This window comes from Pseudorasbora parva, chromosome 19 (assembly GCF_024679245.1).
Source record: "Pseudorasbora parva isolate DD20220531a chromosome 19, ASM2467924v1, whole genome shotgun sequence".
Classification (NCBI taxonomy): domain Eukaryota; kingdom Metazoa; phylum Chordata; class Actinopteri; order Cypriniformes; family Gobionidae; genus Pseudorasbora; species Pseudorasbora parva.
Genome location: NC_090190.1, coordinates 40,224,884 through 40,244,438, shown reverse-complemented (window position 1 = coordinate 40,244,438; position 19,555 = coordinate 40,224,884). Strand labels below are relative to the sequence as shown.

The window sequence follows — 19,555 nt, the reverse complement described above, 5'->3', positions numbered from 1 at the left end:
TCTCCGCAACGCTTTATCGTATTCAAACCAACCTTGGTACATGTCATCACAAGCATGACTTGAAGCAACATGCAGCGTTTCGGCGCAGCGCCACCTACCTGTCCGGAGATACGAAAAATGCCTATTTTGGCTTATAACTTCTGAACCGTTTATCCAAAAATCATAAAATTGGTCTCATTAGATTCAGGGCGTCATGCCGAGTCGACTGATATCCAATTTTACCATGTCGGCCATTTTGGATGTCGGCCATTTTGAATTATGTGCAAAAATGCTGTATTTTATGAACGCATGAACAGATTGTTATGAAACTTGGTATGGGTCATCACCACGATGCCCTGAAGTAGCCTGAGAAGTTTCGAAACAGCGCCACCTAGTGGAGAATTTTTTTTTTCAAACGCTTATAACTTTGGGTGTGGTTGACATATTTTGATGGGAGTGTGTTTTTTGGTCTCCTGAATCCTTGCCGACTCCAACGATACCAGACTTGCCAGGTTTCGGCATATGGTTTGCGCAGAGTTGTAATTTAGTGCTTAAAAAACATTTGCTGATATCTTCGAAACCGCTAGTCCGATCGAGACGAAACCAGCCTCAGAAGTTCGGAAACATAGGTCGATAGCTATACGCTAATGCCCAAATCTCAAAATATTGATAGTAAGGGGTAGTAAAATCCAATCAAAGTCAGGTGTCAGTCCTTTTTTACGTGTTTTTTCATATAAATGTCTATAACTCCAAAACAAAATGAGATATTTTCACCAAACTTGACACACATATGTATGGGCTCACTATGAGGACACATAAAAAAATTGGTGGGATTGTGCCTCTTGGTGGCGCTATAATAAAACAAAACATGAAATTCCCATTGACTTCAATGCAGTATTATGGTTTAAAATGCTAATGCTATAATTTAAGAATGCATTAGCGTATCGTTACAAAACTCGGTATGTGTCTTCCGCTCCATGTCCTGAAGATACTCAAAAAGTTTCGGGGCAGCGCCACCTTGTGGTCAAAAGTTGTAATAAAATGTACAGAAATGCGAATAACTTTTGATTAAATTAACCCATTGTAATGAAACTGGTCATAATACAGTCAATGGCTCATGCCGAGAACATGGATACCAATTGTGCCATATTTTGCAAACCTATCTGTCCTCCGTCTTGTTATTTGTTAAAAACCTACTTTTTCAAACTCATCCTAGACCGTTTGTCCGATTTTCACCAAAATTGATCCGTATCGTCTTCAGACCATGCTGACAAATAGTTATGGATTTCGGATTGATAGACAAAACAGTTTTCATATACCACTGCAACAGAGTTGAGCCATGATGCAAAAATTACTCTTGAGGCTGTATCTCTGCAATGCTTTGACATATTGACACCAAACTTTGCATGTGTCATTGTCATCTCAATCTGACTAAACCACATCAGTTTCGTAACAGTGACACCTATTGGTCGAAAGTGATAAACCATTAAACCATTATTATTGACTGTATTTAAAATTTGACTGCTATTTTGCCTAAAATCAACTTAATAGGTCCTTAATGGCTCATTGTTGCAGTTGGCTTGAGACTTCCAGCCATGCTGGCATGTCTTGTCTTCTTCTTTGCGCTTGGCCCCGATAATGGCTGCTTGCAGCTATATTTAGGGGCCAAGCACCGAAGGTGCGGAGGCACCTATTGAAATCGTTAGTGTTCCTATTATTATTCTGCTTCTTCTTCTTCTTCTTTTTCCGCCATAGGAGTCTCTGGCAGCCCATAGAACCGTATGGTAAAAAGTTGTGAAATTTGGCACACTCATAGAGGCCAGTCTGAGCTGTCACTATAGCAAATTTGGTGCCTCTAACTCAATCCCTCTAGCGCCACCACCTGTCCAAAGTTTCACTCATATTTATGCTTATAACTTTTGACCCCTAAGGGCTAGAAACAAAATTCTTTTTTCATCGGATTCCTTGGCTCAAGCCGATTCGATTTCACCCTATGATGTCATTTTCCGGTATGCAAATTTTCCCGCCATTTTGAATTTTCTGAAAAACCTACTTTTTCGAACTCCTCCTAGGCCGTTGCTCCGATTTTCACGAAAATTGAAACAGATCATCTTCAGAGCATGTTGACAAAAAGTTATGGAATTCAAGTTGATTCGTCCAATCGTTTTCAATAAACGCACAAACAAATTTTACGTGGAGGTTGCAAAAACACACTAAAGGCTATATCTCCGCAACGCTTTATCGTATTCAAACCAACCTTGGTACATGTCATCACAAGCATGACTTGAAGCAACATGCAGCGTTTCGGCGCAGCGCCACCTACCTGTCCGGAGATATGAAAAATGCCTATTTTGGCTTATAACTTCTGAACCGTTTATCCAAAAATCATAAAATTGGTCTCATTAGATTCAGGGCGTCATGCCGAGTCGACTGATATCCAATTTTACCATGTCGGCCATTTTGGATGTCGGCCATTTTGAATTATGTGCAAAAATGCTGTATTTTATGAACGCATGAACAGATTGTTATGAAACTTGGTATGGGTCATCACCACGATGCCCTGAAGTAGCCTGAGAAGTTTCGAAACAGCGCCACCTAGTGGAGAATTTTTTTTTTCAAACGCTTATAACTTTGGGTGTGGTTGACATATTTTGATGGGAGTGTGTTTTTTGGTCTCCTGAATCCTTGCCGACTCCAACGATACCAGACTTGCCAGGTTTCGGCATATGGTTTGCGCAGAGTTGTAATTTAGTGCTTAAAAAACATTTGCTGATATCTTCGAAACCGCTAGTCCGATCGAGACGAAACCAGCCTCAGAAGTTCGGAAACATAGGTCGATAGCTATACGCTAATGCCCAAATCTCAAAATATTGATAGTAAGGGGTAGTAAAATCCAATCAAAGTCAGGTGTCAGTCCTTTTTTACGTGTTTTTTCATATAAATGTCTATAACTCCAAAACAAAATGAGATATTTTCACCAAACTTGACACACATATGTATGGGCTCACTATGAGGACACATAAAAAAATTGGTGGGATTGTGCCTCTTGGTGGCGCTATAATAAAACAAAACATGAAATTCCCATTGACTTCAATGCAGTATTATGGTTTAAAATGCTAATGCTATAATTTACGAATGCATTAGCGTATCGTTACAAAACTCGGTATGTGTCTTCCGCTCCATGTCCTGAAGATACTCAAAAAGTTTCGGGGTAGCGCCACCTTGTGGTCAAAAGTTGTAATAAAATGTACAGAAATGCGAATAACTTTTGATTAAATTAACCCATTGTAATGAAACTGGTCATAATACAGTCAATGGCTCATGCCGAGAACATGGATACCAATTGTGCCATATTTTGCAAACCTATCTGTCCTCCGTCTTGTTATTTGTTAAAAACCTACTTTTTCAAACTCATCCTAGACCGTTTGTCCGATTTTCACCAAAATTGATCCGTATCGTCTTCAGACCATGCTGACAAATAGTTATGGATTTCGGATTGATAGACAAAACAGTTTTCATATACCACTGCAACAGAGTTGAGCCATGATGCAAAAATTACTCTTGAGGCTGTATCTCTGCAATGCTTTGACATATTGACACCAAACTTTGCATGTGTCATTGTCATCTCAATCTGACTAAACCACATCAGTTTCGTAACAGTGACACCTATTGGTCGAAAGTGATAAACCATTAAACCATTATTATTGACTGTATTTAAAATTTGACTGCTATTTTGCCTAAAATCAACTTAATAGGTCCTTAATGGCTCATTGTTGCAGTTGGCTTGAGACTTCCAGCCATGCTGGCATGTCTTGTCTTCTTCTTTGCGCTTGGCCCCGATAATGGCTGCTTGCAGCTATATTTATTATTCTGCTTCTTCTTCTTCTTCTTCTTCCGCCATAGGAGTCTCTGGCAGCCCATAGAACCGTATGGTAAAAAGTTGTGAAATTTGGCACACTCATAGAGGCCAGTCTGAGCTGTCACTATAGCAAATTTGGTGCCTCTAACTCAATCCCTCTAGCGCCACCACCTGTCCAAAGTTTCACTCATATTTATGCTTATAACTTTTGACCCCTAAGGGCTAGAAACAAAATTCTTTTTTCATCGGATTCCTTGGCTCAAGCCGATTCGATTTCACCCTATGATGTCATTTTCCGGTATGCAAATTTTCCCGCCATTTTGAATTTTCTGAAAAACCTACTTTTTCGAACTCCTCCTAGGCCGTTGCTCCGATTTTCACGAAAATTGAAACAGATCATCTTCAGAGCATGTTGACAAAAAGTTATGGAATTCAAGTTGATTCGTCCAATCGTTTTCAATAAACGCACAAACAAATTTTACGTGGAGGTTGCAAAAACACACTAAAGGCTATATCTCCGCAACGCTTTATCGTATTCAAACCAACCTTGGTACATGTCATCACAAGCATGACTTGAAGCAACATGCAGCGTTTCGGCGCAGCGCCACCTACCTGTCCGGAGATACGAAAAATGCCTATTTTGGCTTATAACTTCTGAACCGTTTATCCAAAAATCATAAAATTGGTCTCATTAGATTCAGGGCGTCATGCCGAGTCGACTGATATCCAATTTTACCATGTCGGCCATTTTGGATGTCGGCCATTTTGAATTATGTGCAAAAATGCTGTATTTTATGAACGCATGAACAGATTGTTATGAAACTTGGTATGGGTCATCACCACGATGCCCTGAAGTAGCCTGAGAAGTTTCGAAACAGCGCCACCTAGTGGAGAATTTTTTTTTTCAAACGCTTATAACTTTGGGTGTGGTTGACATATTTTGATGGGAGTGTGTTTTTTGGTCTCCTGAATCCTTGCCGACTCCAACGATACCAGACTTGCCAGGTTTCGGCATATGGTTTGCGCAGAGTTGTAATTTAGTGCTTAAAAAACATTTGCTGATATCTTCGAAACCGCTAGTCCGATCGAGACGAAACCAGCCTCAGAAGTTCGGAAACATAGGTCGATAGCTATACGCTAATGCCCAAATCTCAAAATATTGATAGTAAGGGGTAGTAAAATCCAATCAAAGTCAGGTGTCAGTCATTTTTTACGTGTTTTTTCATATAAATGTCTATAACTCCAAAACAAAATGAAATATTTTCACCAAACTTGACACACATATGTATGGGCTCACTACGAGGACACATAAAAAAATTGGTGGGATTGTGCCTCTTGGTGGCGCTATAATAAAACAAAACATGAAATTCCCATTGACTTCAATGCAGTATTACGGTTTAAAATGCTAATGCTATAATTTAAGAATGCACTAGTGTATCGTTACAAAACTCGGTATGTGTCTTCCGCTCTATGTCCCGAAGATATTCAAAAAGTTTCGGGGCAGCGCCACCTTGTGGTCAAAAGTTGTAATAAAATGTACAAAAATGCTAATAACTTTTGATTAAATTAGCCTATTGTAATGAGACTGGTCATAATACATTCATTGGCTCATGCCGAGAAGATAGATACCAATTTTGCCATATTTTGCAAACATATCTGTGCTCCATCTTGTTATTTGTTAAAAATCTACTTTTTCAAACTCATCCTAGACCGTTTGTCCGATTTTCACCAAAATTGATCCGTATCGTCTTCAGACCATGCTGACAAATACTTATGGATTTCGGATTGATAGACAAAACAGTTTTCATATACCACTGCAACAGAGTTGAGCCATGATGCAAAAATTACTCTTGAGGCTGTATCTCTGCAATGCTTTGACATATTGACACCAAACTTTGCATGTGTCATTGTCATCTCAATCTGACTAAACCACATCAGTTTCGTAACAGTGACACCTATTGGTCGAAAGTGATAAACCATTAAACCATTATTATTGACTGTATTTAAAATTTGACTGCTATTTTGCCTAAAATCAACTTAATAGGTCCTTAATGGCTCATTGTTGCAGTTGGCTTGAGACTTCCAGCCATGCTGGCATGTCTTGTCTTCTTCTTTGCGCTTGGCCCCGATAATGGCTGCTTGTTATTATTATTATTATTATTATTAGGGGCCAAGCACCGAAGGTGCGGAGGCACCTATTGAAATCGTTAGTGTTCCTATTATTAGGGGCCAAGCACCGAAGGTGCGGAGGCACCTATTGAAATCGTTAGTGTTCCTATTATTATTCTGCTTCTTCTTCTTCTTCTTCTTCCGCCATAGGAGTCTCTGGCAGCCCATAGAACCGTATGGTAAAAAGTTGTGAAATTTGGCACACTCATAGAGGCCAGTCTGAGCTGTCACTATAGCAAATTTGGTGCCTCTAACTCAATCCCTCTAGCGCCACCACCTGTCCAAAGTTTCACTCATATTTATGCTTATAACTTTTGACCCCTAAGGGCTAGAAACAAAATTCTTTTTTCATCGGATTCCTTGGCTCAAGCCGATTCGATTTCACCCTATGATGTCATTTTCCGGTATGCAAATTTTCCCGCCATTTTGAATTTTCTGAAAAACCTACTTTTTCGAACTCCTCCTAGGCCGTTGCTCCGATTTTCACGAAAATTGAAACAGATCATCTTCAGAGCATGTTGACAAAAAGTTATGGAATTCAAGTTGATTCGTCCAATCGTTTTCAATAAACGCACAAACAAATTTTACGTGGAGGTTGCAAAAACACACTAAAGGCTATATCTCCGCAACGCTTTATCGTATTCAAACCAACCTTGGTACATGTCATAACAAGCATGACTTGAAGCAACATGCAGCGTTTCGGCGCAGCGCCACCTACCTGTCCGGAGATACGAAAAATGCCTATTTTGGCTTATAACTTCTGAACCGTTTATCCAAAAATCATAAAATTGGTCTCATTAGATTCAGGGCGTCATGCCGAGTCGACTGATATCCAATTTTACCATGTCGGCCATTTTGGATGTCGGCCATTTTGAATTATGTGCAAAAATGCTGTATTTTATGAACGCATGAACAGATTGTTATGAAACTTGGTATGGGTCATCACCACGATGCTCTGAAGTAGCCTGAGAAGTTTCGAAACAGCGCCACCTAGTGGAGAATTTTTTTTTTCAAACGCTTATAACTTTGGGTGTGGTTGACATATTTTGATGGGAGTGTGTTTTTTGGTCTCCTGAATCCTTGCCGACTCCAACGATACCAGACTTGCCAGGTTTCGGCATATGGTTTGCGCAGAGTTGTAATTTAGTGCTTAAAAAACATTTGCTGATATCTTCGAAACCGCTAGTCCGATCGAGACGAAACCAGCCTCAGAAGTTCGGAAACATAGGTCGATAGCTATACGCTAATGCCCAAATCTCAAAATATTGATAGTAAGGGGTAGTAAAATCCAATCAAAGTCAGGTGTCAGTCCTTTTTTACGTGTTTTTTCATATAAATGTCTATAACTCCAAAACAAAATGAGATATTTTCACCAAACTTGACACACATATGTATGGGCTCACTATGAGGACACATAAAAAAATTGGTGGGATTGTGCCTCTTGGTGGCGCTATAATAAAACAAAACATGAAATTCCCATTGACTTCAATGCAGTATTATGGTTTAAAATGCTAATGCTATAATTTACGAATGCATTAGCGTATCGTTACAAAACTCGGTATGTGTCTTCCGCTCCATGTCCTGAAGATACTCAAAAAGTTTCGGGGTAGCGCCACCTTGTGGTCAAAAGTTGTAATAAAATGTACAGAAATGCGAATAACTTTTGATTAAATTAACCCATTGTAATGAAACTGGTCATAATACAGTCAATGGCTCATGCCGAGAACATGGATACCAATTGTGCCATATTTTGCAAACCTATCTGTCCTCCGTCTTGTTATTTGTTAAAAACCTACTTTTTCAAACTCATCCTAGACCGTTTGTCCGATTTTCACCAAAATTGATCCGTATCGTCTTCAGACCATGCTGACAAATAGTTATGGATTTCGGATTGATAGACAAAACAGTTTTCATATACCACTGCAACAGAGTTGAGCCATGATGCAAAAATTACTCTTGAGGCTGTATCTCTGCAATGCTTTGACATATTGACACCAAACTTTGCATGTGTCATTGTCATCTCAATCTGACTAAACCACATCAGTTTCGTAACAGTGACACCTATTGGTCGAAAGTGATAAACCATTAAACCATTATTATTGACTGTATTTAAAATTTGACTGCTATTTTGCCTAAAATCAACTTAATAGGTCCTTAATGGCTCATTGTTGCAGTTGGCTTGAGACTTCCAGGCATGCTGGCATGTCTTGTCTTCTTCTTTGCGCTTGGCCCCGATAATGGCTGCTTGTTATTATTCTGCTTCTTCCGCCATAGGAGTCTCTGGCAGCCCATAGAACCGTATGGTAAAAAGTTGTGAAATTTGGCACACTCATAGAGGCCAGTCTGAGCTGTCACTATAGCAAATTTGGTGCCTCTAACTCAATCCCTCTAGCGCCACCACCTGTCCAAAGTTTCACTCATATTTATGCTTATAACTTTTGACCCCTAAGGGCTAGAAACAAAATTCTTTTTTCATCGGATTCCTTGGCTCAAGCCGATTCGATTTCACCCTATGATGTCATTTTCCGGTATGCAAATTTTCCCGCCATTTTGAATTTTCTGAAAAACCTACTTTTTCGAACTCCTCCTAGGCCGTTGCTCCGATTTTCACGAAAATTGAAACAGATCATCTTCAGAGCATGTTGACAAAAAGTTATGGAATTCAAGTTGATTCGTCCAATCGTTTTCAATAAACGCACAAACAAATTTTACGTGGAGGTTGCAAAAACACACTAAAGGCTATATCTCCGCAACGCTTTATCGTATTCAAACCAAACTTGGTACATGTCATCACAAGCATAACTTGAAGCAACATGCAGCGTTTCGGCGCAGCGCCACCTACCTGTCCGGAGATATGAAAAATGCCTATTTTGGCTTATAACTTCTGAACCGTTTATCCAAAAATCATAAAATTGGTCTCATTAGATTCAGGGCGTCATGCCGAGTCGACTGATATCCAATTTTACCATGTCGGCCATTTTGGATGTCGGCCATTTTGAATTATGTGCAAAAATGCTGTATTTTATGAACGCATGAACAGATTGTTATGAAACTTGGTATGGGTCATCACCACGATGCCCTGAAGTAGCCTGAGAAGTTTCGAAACAGCGCCACCTAGTGGAGAATTTTTTTTTTCAAACGCTTATAACTTTGGGTGTGGTTGACATATTTTGATGGGAGTGTGTTTTTTGGTCTCCTGAATCCTTGCCGACTCCAACGATACCAGACTTGCCAGGTTTCGGCATATGGTTTGCGCAGAGTTGTAATTTAGTGCTTAAAAAACATTTGCTGATATCTTCGAAACCGCTAGTCCGATCGAGACGAAACCAGCCTCAGAAGTTCGGAAACATAGGTCGATAGCTATACGCTAATGCCCAAATCTCAAAATATTGATAGTAAGGGGTAGTAAAATCCAATCAAAGTCAGGTGTCAGTCATTTTTTACGTGTTTTTTCATATAAATGTCTATAACTCCAAAACAAAATGAAATATTTTCACCAAACTTGACACACATATGTATGGGCTCACTACGAGGACACATAAAAAAATTGGTGGGATTGTGCCTCTTGGTGGCGCTATAATAAAACAAAACATGAAATTCCCATTGACTTCAATGCAGTATTACGGTTTAAAATGCTAATGCTATAATTTAAGAATGCACTAGTGTATCATTACAAAACTCGGTATGTGTCTTCCGCTCTATGTCCCGAAGATATTCAAAAAGTTTCGGGGCAGCGCCACCTTGTGGTCAAAAGTTGTAATAAAATGTACAAAAATGCTAATAACTTTTGATTAAATTAGCCTATTGTAATGAGACTGGTCATAATACATTCATTGGCTCATGCCGAGAACATAGATACCAATTTTGCCATATTTTGCAAACATATCTGTGCTCCATCTTGTTATTTGTTAAAAATCTACTTTTTCAAACTCATCCTAGACCGTTTGTCCGATTTTCACCAAAATTGATCCGTATCGTCTTCAGACCATGCTGACAAATACTTATGGATTTCGGATTGATAGACAAAACAGTTTTCATATACCACTGCAACAGAGTTGAGCCATGATGCAAAAATTACTCTTGAGGCTGTATCTCTGCAATGCTTTGACATATTGACACCAAACTTTGCATGTGTCATTGTCATCTCAATCTGACTAAACCACATCAGTTTCGTAACAGTGACACCTATTGGTCGAAAGTGATAAACCATTAAACCATTATTATTGACTGTATTTAAAATTTGACTGCTATTTTGCCTAAAATCAACTTAATAGGTCCTTAATGGCTCATTGTTGCAGTTGGCTTGAGACTTCCAGCCATGCTGGCATGTCTTGTCTTCTTCTTTGCGCTTGGCCCCGATAATGGCTGCTTGCAGCTATATTTAGGGGCCAAGCACCGAAGGTGCGGAGGCACCTATTGAAATCGTTAGTGTTCCTATTATTATTCTTCTTCTTCTTTTTCCGCCATAGGAGTCTCTGGCAGCCCATAGAACCGTATGGTAAAAAGTTGTGAAATTTGGCACACTCATAGAGGCCAGTCTGAGCTGTCACTATAGCAAATTTGGTGCCTCTAACTCAATCCCTCTAGCGCCACCACCTGTCCAAAGTTTCACTCATATTTATGCTTATAACTTTTGACCCCTAAGGGCTAGAAACAAAATTCTTTTTTCATCGGATTCCTTGGCTCAAGCCGATTCGATTTCACCCTATGATGTCATTTTCCGGTATGCAAATTTTCCCGCCATTTTGAATTTTCTGAAAAACCTACTTTTTCGAACTCCTCCTAGGCCGTTGCTCCGATTTTCACGAAAATTGAAACAGATCATCTTCAGAGCATGTTGACAAAAAGTTATGGAATTCAAGTTGATTCGTCCAATCGTTTTCAATAAACGCACAAACAAATTTTACGTGGAGGTTGCAAAAACACACTAAAGGCTATATCTCCGCAACGCTTTATCGTATTCAAACCAACCTTGGTACATGTCATCACAAGCATGACTTGAAGCAACATGCAGCGTTTCGGCGCAGCGCCACCTACCTGTCCGGAGATATGAAAAATGCCTATTTTGGCTTATAACTTCTGAACCGTTTATCCAAAAATCATAAAATTGGTCTCATTAGATTCAGGGCGTCATGCCGAGTCGACTGATATCCAATTTTACCATGTCGGCCATTTTGGATGTCGGCCATTTTGAATTATGTGCAAAAATGCTGTATTTTATGAACGCATGAACAGATTGTTATGAAACTTGGTATGGGTCATCACCACGATGCCCTGAAGTAGCCTGAGAAGTTTCGAAACAGCGCCACCTAGTGGAGAATTTTTTTTTTCAAACGCTTATAACTTTGGGTGTGGTTGACATATTTTGATGGGAGTGTGTTTTTTGGTCTCCTGAATCCTTGCCGACTCCAACGATACCAGACTTGCCAGGTTTCGGCATATGGTTTGCGCAGAGTTGTAATTTAGTGCTTAAAAAACATTTGCTGATATCTTCGAAACCGCTAGTCCGATCGAGACGAAACCAGCCTCAGAAGTTCGGAAACATAGGTCGATAGCTATACGCTAATGCCAAAATCTCAAAATATTGATAGTAAGGGGTAGTAAAATCCAATCAAAGTCAGGTGTCAGTCCTTTTTTACGTGTTTTTTCATATAAATGTCTATAACTCCAAAACAAAATGAGATATTTTCACCAAACTTGACACACATATGTATGGGCTCACTATGAGGACACATAAAAAAATTGGTGGGATTGTGCCTCTTGGTGGCGCTATAATAAAACAAAACATGAAATTCCCATTGACTTCAATGCAGTATTACGGTTTAAAATGCTAATGCTATAATTTAAGAATGCATTAGCGTATCGTTACAAAACTCGGTATGTGTCTTCCGCTCCATGTCCCGAAGATACTCAAAAAGTTTCGGGGCAGCGCCACCTTGTGGTCAAAAGTTGTAATAAAATGTACAGAAATGCGAATAACTTTTGATTAAATTAACCCATTGTAATGAAACTGGTCATAATACAGTCAATGGCTCATGCCGAGAACATGGATACCAATTGTGCCATATTTTGCAAACCTATCTGTCCTCCGTCTTGTTATTTGTTAAAAACCTACTTTTTCAAACTCATCCTAGACCGTTTGTCCGATTTTCACCAAAATTGATCCGTATCGTCTTCAGACCATGCTGACAAATAGTTATGGATTTCGGATTGATAGACAAAACAGTTTTCATATACCACTGCAACAGAGTTGAGCCATGATGCAAAAATGACTCTTGAGGCTGTATCTCTGCAATGCTTTGACATATTGACACCAAACTTTGCATGTGTCATTGTCATCTCAATCTGACTAAACCACATCAGTTTCGTAACAGTGACACCTATTGGTCGAAAGTGATAAACCATTAAACCATTATTATTGACTGTATTTAAAATTTGACTGCTATTTTGCCTAAAATCAACTTAATAGGTCCTTAATGGCTCATTGTTGCAGTTGGCTTGAGACTTCCAGCCATGCTGGCATGTCTTGTCTTCTTCTTTGCGCTTGGCCCCGATAATGGCTGCTTGCAGCTATATTTATTATTCTGCTTCTTCCGCCATAGGAGTCTCTGGCAGCCCATAGAACCGTATGGTAAAAAGTTGTGAAATTTGGCACACTCATAGAGGCCAGTCTGAGCTGTCACTATAGCAAATTTGGTGCCTCTAACTCAATCCCTCTAGCGCCACCACCTGTCCAAAGTTTCACTCATATTTATGCTTATAACTTTTGACCCCTAAGGGCTAGAAACAAAATTCTTTTTTCATCGGATTCCTTGGCTCAAGCCGATTCGATTTCACCCTATGATGTCATTTTCCGGTATGCAAATTTTCCCGCCATTTTGAATTTTCTGAAAAACCTACTTTTTCGAACTCCTCCTAGGCCGTTGCTCCGATTTTCACGAAAATTGAAACAGATCATCTTCAGAGCATGTTGACAAAAAGTTATGGAATTCAAGTTGATTCGTCCAATCGTTTTCAATAAACGCACAAACAAATTTTACGTGGAGGTTGCAAAAACACACTAAAGGCTATATCTCCGCAACGCTTTATCGTATTCAAACCAACCTTGGTACATGTCATCACAAGCATGACTTGAAGCAACATGCAGCGTTTCGGCGCAGCGCCACCTACCTGTCCGGAGATACGAAAAATGCCTATTTTGGCTTATAACTTCTGAACCGTTTATCCAAAAATCATAAAATTGGTCTCATTAGATTCAGGGCGTCATGCCGAGTCGACTGATATCCAATTTTACCATGTCGGCCATTTTGGATGTCGGCCATTTTGAATTATGTGCAAAAATGCTGTATTTTATGAACGCATGAACAGATTGTTATGAAACTTGGTATGGGTCATCACCACGATGCCCTGAAGTAGCCTGAGAAGTTTCGAAACAGCGCCACCTAGTGGAGAATTTTTTTTTTCAAACGCTTATAACTTTGGGTGTGGTTGACATATTTTGATGGGAGTGTGTTTTTTGGTCTCCTGAATCCTTGCCGACTCCAACGATACCAGACTTGCCAGGTTTCGGCATATGGTTTGCGCAGAGTTGTAATTTAGTGCTTAAAAAACATTTGCTGATATCTTCGAAACCGCTAGTCCGATCGAGACGAAACCAGCCTCACAAGTTCGGAAACATAGGTCGATAGCTACACGCTAATGCCCAAATCTCAAAATATTGATAGTAAGGGGTAGTAAAATCCAATCAAAGTCAGGTGTCAGTCATTTTTTACGTGTTTTTTCATATAAATGTCTATAACTCCAAAACAAAATGAAATATTTTCACCAAACTTGACACACATATGTATGGGCTCACTACGAGGACACATAAAAAAATTGGTGGGATTGTGCCTCTTGGTGGCGCTATAATAAAACAAAACATGAAATTCCCATTGACTTCAATGCAGTATTACGGTTTAAAATGCTAATGCTATAATTTAAGAATGCACTAGTGTATCATTACAAAACTCGGTATGTGTCTTCCGCTCTATGTCCCGAAGATATTCAAAAAGTTTCGGGGCAGCGCCACCTTGTGGTCAAAAGTTGTAATAAAATGTACAAAAATGCTAATAACTTTTGATTAAATTAGCCTATTGTAATGAGACTGGTCATAATACATTCATTGGCTCATGCCGAGAAGATAGATACCAATTTTGCCATATTTTGCAAACATATCTGTGCTCCATCTTGTTATTTGTTAAAAATCTACTTTTTCAAACTCATCCTAGACCGTTTGTCCGATTTTCACCAAAATTGATCCGTATCGTCTTCAGACCATGCTGACAAATACTTATGGATTTCGGATTGATAGACAAAACAGTTTTCATATACCACTGCAACAGAGTTGAGCCATGATGCAAAAATTACTCTTGAGGCTGTATCTCTGCAATGCTTTGACATATTGACACCAAACTTTGCATGTGTCATTGTCATCTCAATCTGACTAAACCACATCAGTTTCGTAACAGTGACACCTATTGGTCGAAAGTGATAAACCATTAAACCATTATTATTGACTGTATTTAAAATTTGACTGCTATTTTGCCTAAAATCAACTTAATAGGTCCTTAATGGCTCATTGTTGCAGTTGGCTTGAGACTTCCAGCCATGCTGGCATGTCTTGTCTTCTTCTTTGCGCTTGGCCCCGATAATGGCTGCTTGCAGCTATATTTATTCTTCTTCCGCTCTTGAGTCTATGGCAGCCCATAGAACCGTATGGTAAAAAGTTGTGAAATTTGGCACACAGATAGAGGACAGTCCCATCTGTCAATATAGCAAATTTTGAGTCTCCAATTCAATCCCTCTAGCGCCACCGTCTGTCCAAAGTTGCACTTATGTTTATGCTAATAACTTTTGAACCATAAGGGCTAGAAACAAAATTCTTTTTTCCCTTGATTCCTTGGCTCAAGCCGATTCGATTGCACCCTATGACGTCCTTTTCCGTCATGAAAATTTTCCCGCCATTTTGAATTTTTCAAAAAAGCTACTTTTTCGAACTCCTCCTAGGCCGTTGCTCTGATTTTCACGAAAATTGATCCAGATCATCTTCAGACCATGCCAACAAAAAGTTATTAAAATCAAGTTGATTAGTCGAATCGTTTTTGATAAATGCGCAAACAAATTTTACGTAGCAGTTGCAAAAATATTCTTAAGGCTGTATCTCTGCAATGCTTTATCGTATTCAACCCAAACTTGGTACATGTCCTCACGAGCATGACTTGAAGTGATCTGCAGCATTTCAGTGCAGTGCCACCTACTGGTCCGGAGATACAAAAAATGGCTATTTTGGCTTATAACTTCTGATGGGTTTTTCCAAAAATCATAAAAGCGGTCTTGTTAGATTCGGGACATCATGCCGAGTCGATAAATATCCAATTATCCCGTATCACCCATTTTGGGCGTCGGCCATTTTGAATTTTGTCTAAAAATGCTGTATTTTACGAATGCATTAGCATATCGTTACGCAACTTGTTATGTGTCTTCTGCACCATGCCCTGAAGGTGCTCAAAAAGTTTCGGGGCAGTGCCACCTTGTGGTCAAAATGTATAACAAAATTTACACTAAGGCTAATAACTTTTGAATAAATTAACCTATTATGATGAAACTGGTCATAATACATTCCTTGGCTACTGCTGAGAACATAGATATCAATTTTGCCATATTTGGTAAAACGTCCTCTCCTCCATCTTGTTATAAGTTAAAAACCTACTTTTTCAAACTCCTCCTAGGCCGTTTGTCCGATTTTCACCAAAATTGACTCGTATCATCTTCAGCCCATCCCGACACAAAGTTATTGATTTCACATCAATAGATTAAATAGTTTTTGTTTAACACAGCGACGAAGCTGAGGCATGATGCCAAAATGACTCTTAAGGTTGTATCTCTGCAATGTTTTGACATATTGACAGCAAACTGTGCATGTGTCATTGTCACCTCACCCTGACCACACCACATTCATTTGGTCACAGCGCCACCTATAGGTAAAACGTGATACATTATTAATTTTTAACTTTATGTATAATTGTATGTCTTTTTTGCTTCAGCTTATGTTAATAGGTCTTTAATGGTTCATTTTTGCAGCTGGTCACTCCCAGCCATGCTGGCATGTCTCATTTTCTTCTTTGCGCTGAGGCATGATGCCAAAATAACTCTTAAGGTTGTATCTCTGCAATGTTTTGACATATTGACACCAAACTGTGCATTTTTGCAGCTGGTCACTTCCAGCCATGCTGGCATGCCTCATTTTCTTCTTTGCGCTTGGCCCCGGAATTGCTGCTTGCAGCTATATTTTAGTATGTTTTTAAGGCCATTTGAATTATGAGGACATATGATATGTCCTCATAAACCACCTTTATAGCGTAATACCAGTGTAATACCTATGTAGTTAAACAAATTTGTGTCCTCATAAACCACATAAACAGGCTCACACACACACACACACACACACACACACACACACCCCAACGGCTCTGGTCTAAAGTTAGACTACAGACACGAGAGCGCAGCACGGATCATATGTGCGAGTCCGCGCTGACAACAAACATATCGCCCCATTTGAATTCTGCACAGAATGCTGCATTTCAAAGCGATATGAAGGAGATTATGATGATAAACGGTGTTAGAGGAAACTGGCTTTACCAAACAGAGAAAGGTCCGCTCTTGCGCTCTAGTCAAACTGTATGTTAACGAAACGCTATTGGCTGTTTCAAAAAAAGGGGAGGAGCTGCTAACAGCTGGAGCCGTTTCAGGTGAAATTACGTCAACACATTGAATAATGCGGCGCGTTTCAAGGCACTTCATTGGGCCTTTAAATTATACCAATGGCACCACCAAAAAAACCTTTTGTTAGTGTAAGAAATAGTAAGCAAAATGCAGTCATAATCTATGTAACAATCAGAGTTGGGGGTGAAGTAATCAGATTACTTTTAAAGTAACTAGTAAAGTAATGGATTACTTTTAAAATTTACATCAAAATAATTACTGCAAGTTAAAAAATAATAATTTATTGACTGACAGCTCTCTTGTCCTTCAGTTTGAGAGAGATCGTGAGGAGGTGCAGAGGCGTTTGTGTGTAAACATGATGATTTTTGTTGTGAATGTGAGCATTTACTCATCGCACTTGAACAAAAACAGATATGGCATTCCTCAAAATGAATAAAAACAGAGAAATAAAACCTCAGAATACTACTCAAATCTGCAAGAATTAATTAAATATTAAGTTACACACATATACTTATGTATTTAATCTCACTTTATTAACCAATGTCTTTGCTAGGCCTTTAGTTTGACCAAAATAGAGCTTTAATTTTGTTATTAAAAATATGCAAGCCTAGCTCAGGTGACAAAAAGTAATGCAAAATAAAAGGTATTTTCCATTTTAAAAAATAAAGTAATGCAATTAGTTACTTTTTTAGGAAGTACCGCAATATTGTAACACTACTTTTAAAAGTAACTTTCCCTAACACTGGATTACTGTAAACTTGGCATTATATATCTGTATATGTATATGTGATTATCAGATCCTTTTTTTGTGGTAAAAGTAAAGTTTTTTTGTAATAGTTTTAGTTAACATAATAACTGTGTAGAATTCAGACCATGGCCATTAACAATACATTAGCTAATCCATGAGTGATACATTTTTACTGTACTTTTATTTAATAGAAACACAGCTGCCCGTTGTTTGTTCATGTTAGTTCACGGTTCATTAACTAATGTTATCATACTTTTGATTTGAATAATTTATTAGTAAATGTTGAATTTAACTTTAAGAATAATAGAAGTGCAGGATATTAGTTCATGTTGACTAATGAAACCTTATTGTAAAGTGTTCCCCATAAGTATTTTTAAAGTCCTCTATTAGTCTTATTTTAGATTCATGACTATTTGTTCCTCATCCTCTTTTTAAAAAAAATACACCCCCCCCCCCAAAACAAAAAAAAACAAACAAAAAAAACCATGATGAATGCTCACTCACAGTTCCCTGTGTTTAACTGTGTTTGGCCTGTGATAATTCATCAGGAAGTGTCCTTCTGTCCGAGGAAGTCTAAATCCCTGTGACGTGTCTTTTGTCACCGAGGTCCTGTGTGGAAGGATGTAGATGTCAGTGTTTTTACATAAGTCATCTGAGCGACCAAACCCACTTTATAACAGATTGATGACCGGCAGAGCTGGACACGATACTCGGACACACGCACAACTCAAACTCACTGGCCGCGCTGCTCATCTTATGCAACAAACAAGATTGTTTCGCTGAGGGGGAGATTTCTGTCTAGAAAGCAGGGTGTAGATTCCTCCTTAACTGAGTTAAATGCTGAATCGCGTTAGCTGAAGCAGCGCTTTTCAGGGAGAAACAAAAGGCTGATTATTGAAGCGTTTCATTGCTGTGAAACTGAAAGATGGACGCTCAAAATTCAGAGATTCCTGAGCACACAGTGCATGTTGCCTGGTTATGATGAGCCTGAGATTTATTCAGGTTTCTCAGACTGAGTGTACTGTGATTCACACTTCACTATAACTATGATTTGCTAGCTTTTATCCAGTATTTAGGAGTGTGAATGCAGTTTATTAGGAAACAGAGTTGTGTTAAGTTCCCAGTTCGATTAATCGAAATCGAACTGCAATCGCGATGTGGCTTGTGTGCGATTATGAAAGTTTAAAGGCTGTGATTTTAATGAAATAAATAAATGCCCAGTGTGTTAGCGAAGAGCGGCTCTGAGATCAGTAAACGCTGCTCCGTCTGAAAGACTGCGAGTTTGAGTCGCTTATAATGTGCGTTTGAAAAAGCAACAGGACTCAAACATCTTCACAAACTAGTGAAGCATTCATAAAGACCTTTCTAATGTTTTTAGTCATAGGTATTAATAGGTAACCCAGCAGTTTTTTTTTTTTTGTGTAAAATAAGTTTTCAGTTAAATATTACTATACTACTACTACTACTAATAATAATAATTAGTAGTAGTAGTAGTAGTATATTGTTATATTTATTCTGACATACTCTATTTTTAATTTGTAATTATGAAAATGTTATTGTAATGGCAATATTTCTTATATTTAAAAATATTTTTCAGCAGTCATTAATCATAATAATAATTATTACTTTTAATTTGTAAAAAAATAAAATAAAATAGTAATAATAATAATTGCATTTTAAATCGCAACCGCAATTTTAACCAGATTAATCGCAATTATATATCTTCCCCGAATCGTGCAGCCCTAGTTCCCAGTGCTTTCATGAGTTGTGTTTGAGACACTTGAGCATGTGATTGTAGATTCACAGTTTGTGTCTGATCTGTTCTGCAGGATTCCCGGCAGAAGTTTCGGGCCGTCCTAGTGGAGGCCACAGTCAAACTGGACGAGCAGGTCAAGAAGATCGGCAAAGCTGTGGAAGACTCTAAACCGTACTGGGAGGCCAGGAGGGCGGCCCGCCAGGTGAGCTTCAATACCTCACTGTTGGTTTCGTCACAGCAATGTGTTTTTCTGGAGTTTGCATCTCTAAGGGAATGAATGATT

At 38.8% G+C, this 19,555-nt stretch overlaps 2 protein-coding genes across 2 annotated transcripts in view; one reads left to right on the top strand and one right to left on the bottom strand.

Moving 5' to 3' along the window:
* Window positions 1-18,143, bottom strand: part of LOC137047415 (uncharacterized) — a 43,235-nt gene extending 25,092 nt beyond the window's left edge. The window contains exon 1 of the mRNA XM_067425046.1: window positions 18,021-18,143. The gene's annotated coding sequence lies outside the window, so the exon portion shown is untranslated. The remainder of the gene's footprint in view (window positions 1-18,020) is intronic.
* The window catches only part of sh3bp5a (SH3-domain binding protein 5a (BTK-associated)), a 53,971-nt gene that overhangs the window by 11,013 nt on the left and 23,403 nt on the right, over window positions 1-19,555 (top strand). Inside the window, exon 3 of the mRNA XM_067425695.1 lies at window positions 19,346-19,474. Coding sequence (XP_067281796.1) covers window positions 19,346-19,474 — 129 coding nt within the window. The remainder of the gene's footprint in view (window positions 1-19,345; window positions 19,475-19,555) is intronic.